An 8,483-nucleotide genomic window follows, 5' to 3' on the forward strand; every position below is an offset into this window, starting at 1 on the left:
AAGAAAAACACCTGAAGCTGCTGATCCCAGTCTCACCACGGAGATTAGAAACTTCCAGGCACGTCTGATGGAGCTGGCTGGAGAGAAACTCTACCTGACCGGGGCCCTCCAGGACAGAGTTTGGACACCCCTGGCTTAGACTCTTCTCTGTTTGTTTTAGCCATTTGCTGGGGAATACAGATTGAACGAGCAGAGCTCTTGTCCAACAGCCTGAAAGGCCATTAGTTCAGCCAACTCATCAAAGGTTCCCGGTATGGAGTTCTGTCTCGCTGTGTGAATACAGTTTGCAAACTCCGACAGCATATGATTGGAAAGCCAATTTGGTGGCATTTTGTGGCGCTCCTAGAGGGAGTTTTGAGCAGGACCTCCCTGGACCACACAGGCCTCCACCACCCGGGAAACAAAACACGAACACTCTACAGCAAACTTGAGCTGACACAAACAATCACTTAACCATCCTTTCGGTTAACAGCCGAACATGCTAGCCTATTGCGACACAGAGACTGGCGGTGTATGCTCCTATGGGTAACGGTCACAAAAGAATTTGAAGCTGGGCGCGTCTCACACGTTAGCTGCAGCACTAGTCCTGCGTCAGCAAAATGAGCTCAAGAGAACTACACCCGCTGTTCACTCTCAGAATAGCAGTGATTTGCAATGGACGTAACATAAAATATGTTGATTTTATTCTGGAACAGGTCCTGGCCAACCTCCATGGACAAGGTTGCATTATAAATGAGATCTGATTCACAGACCAAAAGCGTGGAGAAACTTTTTTGAGATTGGGTCGTATCAGCCAGTAATTTAATTTAATTTCCAGTAACAGTCTATAGAAAGTTCAGCAATGAATGGTGTGTTATTTATGACAGAATATAGTCCCACAATTGATTGTTTATTTTTTCTCACGTGTCTTGCCTTTGGTAACAATGATTCAAAATGGACACATTTCAAGTGATGTGGGAAAAAGACATGGAAAACTTCAGTGAACATCAGAAAAGCAGCGTGCACATTTTTGGTTAAAAATGAAAGTCATAATTTTAGATGTAAAAAAAAAATTATAAACTTATTTATTCTTGATGCAAGAAGGCGCAAACAATAAAAATGAACAATACAAGTTTAATATGTTGTAGAAAATACAATAAGTCGAATTAGAAACGAATGAGACGTCTCCTTTTTTACTGATTGACAAGTTAGCAAAGCATCTAAAGAGAATAAAGGTGAAGAAAGCCAGTTGCAAAGCTACATGACATTAAATCTTGCATCTGCTTTTTTAAAATACACAAAGTGGATGAATACGTATTTGATTTGATAACAACATAGTTTAAAATAAATCAGCATCTTCTGCTTCTTGAACAAGAACAGTTTGTAAAAAAAAAAAAAAAAAAAATTCCATTATAAAAGTATAAACAAACTACAAATAATTGAACATTAAATGAAACTAATCATAAAGCTAATTGATATAAATTATATTATTGAGCAACATGATATAAAATAGATACTGTTCTTGGGGGATGAACATCCTTGAACTTCATCTTAAAATTGAACTTTACTCACTGACTAATTTAGATTATTCTTTGTCTCGTCGATGATTAGGTCAGACTAATGTGGAAGAGATGTGGCTTCGCACTTTAAAGTTCTGGGACTAAAGATAAGCTACTTAATGTGAGTTTTGGCATGCTTGCGTAGAGTTGATGATCCACTGAAAGTCTTCCCACATGCAGTGCAGTGATAAGGTTTCTCTCCGGTGTGAATCCTCTCATGTACTTTCAGATGTCCTGAACGCCTGAATGTCTTTTCACAGTGTAAACACGTGTAAGGTTTCTCTCCAGTGTGGATCCTCTCGTGTTTTTTCAGGTCTCCTGAATCAGTGAATGTCTTTTCACAGTGTAAACACGTGTAAGGTTTCTCTCCAGTGTGGATCCTCTCGTGTTTTTTCAGGTCTCCTGAATCAGTGAATGTCTTGTGGCAGTGTGAACACATGTAAGGTTTCTCTCCAGTGTGGATCCTCTGGTGCCGTTTCAAATATAGAGCTCTAGCAAAGGTACGGTCACACTCAAAGCACATATGATTTTTCACACCAGCATGTGTTTTCTGATGTAATCTTAAATATCGAAGAAGTGAAAATCTCTTTCCACATGAAGAACATGAATGTGGTTTATCCTTTGAATGAACATTCAGGTGAATCTTCAGGGTTGAAGCCAACAAAAATGTTTTGCCACACTGATCACATCCATGTAGTTTCTTTCCAGTGTGAATAATCATGTGCATTTTAAGGTTTCTTTGTTGTGTGAATCTCTTTCCACACTGATCACATGTGAACGGTTTCTCTCCAGTGTGAACGTTCATGTGTGTCTTAAGGTGAGCATGTTGTGTAAAACTCTTCCCACACTGATCACATGTGAATGGTTTCTCTCCAGTGTGGATGTTCATGTGTGTCCAAAGGTTAGCATGTTGTGTAAAACTCTTCCCACACTGATCACATGTGAACGGTTTCTCTCCAGTGTGGACGTTCATGTGATACTTAAGGTGGTCTTTTCGCTTGAAACACTTCCCACACTGATCACATGTGTACGGTTTCTCTCCAGTGTGGATCCTCATGTGAATCTCAAGGCTCTGTTTGCATGTGAAACTCTTTCCACACTGATCACATGTGAACGGTTTCTCTCCAGTATGGATCCTCATGTGAATCTCAAGACTCTGTTTGCGTGTGAAACTCTTTCTACACTGACGGCAAGTGATATGAGATTTTTTAGACATTTTCTCTTTCTCCACTTCATTCTCATCCATTAGGTCTGAAATTAGAGTTTAAAAGTAAATCAGTAAATCAATCAAAGAGAATTTTTTTTTAGTAAAGTAATATATAACACCCTGAGGCAAGTATTGAGTTGTGTGCAAATAACTGTTATACAAGATTATGATCATTTTGATCCATTATGTCCCTGGAATTTTCCGTGAAGGGGATACATCAAGGAACTAGAGACCATAATAAAAGAACACCATGATGTAAAGAAAATTAATATTTCAATGCGTACAGTGCATCTGCAAAGCATACACAGCACTTCACGTTTTCCACATTTAGGAAAGCATTGCTAAATTTGGACTATATTGTGTTCAAATAGGTAGCACTTCATAATTAATACTGAATCAAAACTTAAGAGTCTAATAACAGTATTTACTTATAATTACATTTGACATGGGGACCAAGTACATTTGAAAGATAAAACATTTACAGTGAATTTTACCATTCCATATTTAAAATTTTACCTGAGAGAGAGCGTTTAAGTTCATAAAGGAATAGAGAGAAAGAGTCTGGTCAAATGCCTTTAACCCAGTTGACCAGTAAGGCAAATCTCAGACAGAGAGCCAGAGCTAGTTAGACTCTGTTTGCACATGGTATTAACCCTTTAACGCATACGATCACACCGGTATGATCAATCTTGGCTGGTCCCTGAAGCGGACGATCACAACGGTGTGGTTAGAGCTTTCAGTGAGTCACGTCATTAACTGCTGAATTTAAATCCGCTTTCATGCTTTGGTCGCGCGGAGCCAGATCGGATGCACTGAGCGCTTGTCATATCAACAAATATTCAGTGTTTTCAATCATATAATGCTTATTTTAGGTTTCAGACACAAGTACTAGCAAAACCATACATTTACAGTTTGTAAAATATGTCTATGGGAATGGCAATAATGATTATTACAAATATAATATAACAACTTTTTTTGATATTGTAAGAATTACAGAACTTCAGACACTTTGATCTTCTGAGACATACAATATACACACATTGCATTAACATACAGACATCTGTTCCCACATCTCACTGAGAGAAAATGTGGGAAAACACCTTTCACATATGCACTGGTACCTCCTCATCCCCTTCCTTCACCCAGCTCACTCAGAATTGTCAATAGCAGAATGTAATGGTCTTCATGAATGCAAGTGATATTTACATAACCATGGTAAAATGGTCTCAATTTTACAAGAAGTATTCTAAAAGGTGATACAGATCCTAAGAGATATTTTGCTCACTGTAGAGGGTGTGCCATTTCCCAGTGTCTTTCATGCCTTTTGTCTCGAGAGGTGATAAGTCTACATGATCAATGCAAATCCCAATTGTTAGTTCCTGTCTATACCTCGGGGGATGTTTGCCTTGGTCTGAGGCACTTAATGAAATGTTGCAAAAGGATCAGGGCCTTCTGTAGCCAGAATGAACCCTTAGCATGATGTGTTCACACACTTCATGCTATATATTTTACTAAAACTCAGGTATCCATTTTACTCTTAGTTTCATATTTGAGAATTTGATGTTTTGTATTGATTTGATATCTTTGAATTGGATATGTAATTGGCATTATACATATTTACCTGACTGATAATAAATTGTTACATTTGATTCTATTCTGTTTTACTCTGTAATTATTGACTCTAGTAGATCACGCTCTATCCTTGTTACCGCATTTCCTGCGTCAGGTTAGTAACGAACTAAAATTCAGTTGAGAACAATCACACCAACTGTATCTTTAGAGATCCAGCTAACACTTGGTATTAGTTCAAGTTAGACTTAGATTGTAAAGGTCAACTGGATGTTATTAGACCAACCTAAATAGGGTGAGCCTAACCTTTGTTTATTGTAATATTACTCTAGCTAAGTGTACAAGGGGAAACCATGACATGACCAAACCAAAACTACTATCAGGAAAAGTAATGTTGGTCGGTTTATATCTATAGTAGTGGTCCTGACCTCTGACTAGAAATAATGTTGCTTTATTCAAGTGTGTACAAATCTATGGGAGCTGATTAAAAGTGCTATAAGAATGAGCAAGCATAGGAGCGGCCGTCTGAAGTATTAGCCAATTACCTCTGTCTAATAACCAAGACTGACGAGAATGTGACCGTTAGATACGCTAAGGCCAAAGCGATATCTTTAAGCGACATGAGCACCCAAATGAAAGAGTACAATAATATTAAAGAATAAATAGAATAATCAAATGCCATTAAATAATAAAAAGCAGTCAGATTTGAGTTAAACCTAAATTTTACAACCTTGCATGCTGAAAAGACCGAACATGCAAGAAACCTTCAGCCAGAACTGGATACCTTCCTTGGGCCAAGTGCATGGACCTTACAATATCATATACAGATTCTGTGGGTAACTATAAAGTGTACTCTGCTCTTCTCCCAGTTTACCGGAGATTTGCGTGTTGTAAATCCCACAGCTCGGATTCAGCATGAACTAACATACTGGCACCCATCACCTGGTATAGATCAACTAACACGGTCGATATAAAAGTGTTTAAACTACCAAATAGATTGCACTGATTTCAGAATCAGAATATCAGATATTTCACAATATAGTGAACATGTTTGTGAATATTTTAAATAATACAGGAAAAACAAAATAAAACCAATCCATGTACATATTTTAAGAAAGTTACTTTAACAATGAATCTTTTAAAAAAAAAACATTATTTGATTAAGATATAATTTGTGTTTGCTTAATTTATGCCAAATCTGTAACCCATTTAAGTCTATTTATTTTGAACGAATGAAGAATTAGGAGTAAACACCGACCTGTTTGTTCTTCAGTGTGTTTGATTCTGCAGGGCTCTGGGTTCGCACTGTCCATCACTAAACTCTGTCTTTCAGCTCTGATGGTTTGTTGCTGGTCTTCACGGCATTTATTGGTGAATTGCAGCTTCACTGAAGGGGGAGGAGCAGATCTGACAAAATCAAGAATAAATCAATTACAGAGTTTGTATTTGTACTAATTCACACATTTTATGTATTTATGTTCACATCTCCATCTAGATAGTAAAGTAACTAGCTAGATGAAGTTTTGTTTCAATTCACAAATTCACTCTTTTTATTGTTTAAGAATTCCATTCACATCCTTTATTGCCAATTTGTTTATCTCACCTCTCATTAGCATACTGGACAAATAAATCTAGAAGTACAATTAAAAGATACCGAATGTAAACAATGTAAGAATAAAAATGAAAGAATAAAACTTATCAAGAAACAAATTGTTTACAAGGTGCCCAATGTGCTTTAAATACTTGAATTTGACTATTCAAAACTATAAATCCTGTTAAATCATTGAAAACAACCATATTTTTGAAAAGTTACTTGAAAACTGTTATTTTATAGTTTTGATAAAAAAAAATATTTTCACACAAAATTAACGCTGCAGCCCATCTATAACAGATATATATGGGATGAAATTAGACTCAAAATATTTAATAGATGCACGCAAAAATATCAATGTACTACATCAATTTTATACATGTATCTTACGAACCACAAACAAATGCCTTTCAATTTGATTCGGGATTAAATGATTGTGCAGCGATTTATACATATACAGACATGTTTGGGAATAAAAGTGTTCTGATCTGCTTTAATATATCATAAATTGCTCATGCAAAAAGGAATCCATGCATATGTGGATCGTGTGACACGCGTGCATTAACTGACGTCTAGTTCGAGTCGATCTTGTTCAGTTCATTTGGATTTTGAGACTTCATTTTGGCAGTCAAATACATAGATATAGGGCCATTTTACACGACCATGAGAGTGATACTGCTCATATAAACTTACAAGTAACTTTAATTTTTCAGGTCAAGTTTTTCTACATTTTGTCATATAATCCGGTTTGCCACAATCATCGCATGTGGTGCACTTTAAAATGTACCATTTTGGTTTACCTATTTTTAATTTGATCCAATTGTGTTCTCTTGAAATAAACACCATTATGAAACTTTACTATATCTTGTAACGTTAGATGTCTCAACATCTGGTAGTGTCATTTGCTTAAGTCTGTTGTCACCAATAAGAGCTTTCTTAATGTGGCAATTTACTGATCTGAAGACATCAGCATAATGAACGAGGTGAAAACAGTAACTGTTGACATGCAATGAGTGTTTTCAGCAGCTCTGTTAATAGTGATGAGCCTCAGACTATCACTCTTAAAACAAACCATTCAGGATCATCAGCAGATCATCTAACCTTAATCTGAGTGTTTTGCTGCCAGAAACAGATTATTTGAGTCAGAATATGTGCTGAAAGCCTATAAAAGTGCTCTAATAACTACTATTATTACTCAAGTGTTACAGAAAAATAGTAGATGCTAAGGTCCATATGAATCTTAATATAACGTTAGTTTGGTTCTCTAGTAACTTCAGTCAGCTAACATCTTACCGTTCTGTGTTTGAAGAGAAACAGAAAAATCATAAAACCGGTTTTAGTTAGCGAACACAAAAACAGCACAGAACCCTATCGACGAGAACCGTAAAATGTTGCTTAAACCATGTAAACAGTTAAGAGATGTAGCGTGAGCTGTTGATGACTTCAGCAGACTTGAAGAGGATTAAACGGATCGCGCGAGCGTTGACGTAAGGTCAGCGGTAGATGTATTTTTTTAATAAACATTATTCAAATACAAACATTTGAAACATATTCAAACAATTATAAATCTGTTTTTCCCCTGTTTTGATACAGCATTTAAAGAAAAACAGAACAACACATAGAAAGAAAAAAGAAAGAAAGAAAAGCTGAGACAACATAAGTCCAAAGCAGAAAGAGGTTTCATAGCATTTCTATCCATTGAAGGGATTTAGCATCATTCTTCCATCCATTGAAATGGGGTTTAACCTTTAAATACTTAAATCTGTGGATAAAGTGTTTGCCTAACACAATCAGGTTATTTATCTAAAATTCAACATTTGTATCATTTATAAACACTCAAACTTTAATTGAGGTCACATTTAAAAGATGCGGCAATATGTCTTTAGATTGTATCCAACTTTGAAATGAAAGCCAAAATTCATGTACAAATTCACATTGAAAGAAAGGAAATCGCTTCACATGAAACTTGCGTGTTGCGTTCATATTCTGGGCTCTTCTGCTTGTGTGTAAATAATAGGCTATGCTTTATTAATAAGGTGCATGCTTTGCTTTTTTAATAACTGTTTTAATGTATTAAGCCATGTTAAGCATTTTCAAATAAATGCGAAGACACTTGAGACTTTGCGTGTCTGCTTCCCAGTAGGCAACATTAATAAGGTGTATACCGAATTTGGCCATACTTTTACAACGTCTTCTTCCATTAAGCCTAGGGAGGATAACAGTTTAGCGTGTAGAGTTCATATTCTCATCTGCTTTCCTGTACTTAGTAACCTATGCTTTATTAATACATTGTATTAATAAATATACAGAGTTTGGGCTTTTTAATGTATACCACCGTCTTCGTCCATTGAACCAGGTATATTCTTTAGGTTTTCCGTGGCGCACAAAACATTAAACGCGCATTTTTGCGCAATTTGCTTTCATGTTCTGGGCTATTCTGCTAATAGTAGCCTATATGTTCATTATTAATAAGGTGTGTCCTCCAGTGTCACTGTTTTAGCAGGATACATTAAGCCACGTTAAGCATTTGTGAAACAGTCTGTGGCACACCCCAGTACTAATGGTAGAGCCCAAAGCG

General features: G+C 36.3%; 1 protein-coding gene across 1 annotated transcript; it reads right to left on the bottom strand.

Moving 5' to 3' along the window:
* Positions 1 to 1,650: 1,650 nt before the first annotated feature.
* On the bottom strand, positions 1,651 to 2,784 carry LOC132153675 (gastrula zinc finger protein XlCGF8.2DB-like). Its single transcript, XM_059562700.1, has 2 exons — positions 2,207 to 2,784; positions 1,651 to 2,038 (listed from the first exon to the last, which is right to left on the bottom strand). Exons 1-2 carry the CDS (start codon positions 2,782 to 2,784, stop codon positions 1,651 to 1,653), a joined length of 966 nt encoding a protein of 321 aa, XP_059418683.1.
* Positions 2,785 to 8,483: the final 5,699 nt, after the last annotated feature.

The sequence above is a fragment of the Carassius carassius genome, chromosome 1, assembly GCF_963082965.1.
Source record: "Carassius carassius chromosome 1, fCarCar2.1, whole genome shotgun sequence".
In the NCBI taxonomy this organism is placed as follows: Eukaryota; Metazoa; Chordata; class Actinopteri; order Cypriniformes; family Cyprinidae; genus Carassius; species Carassius carassius.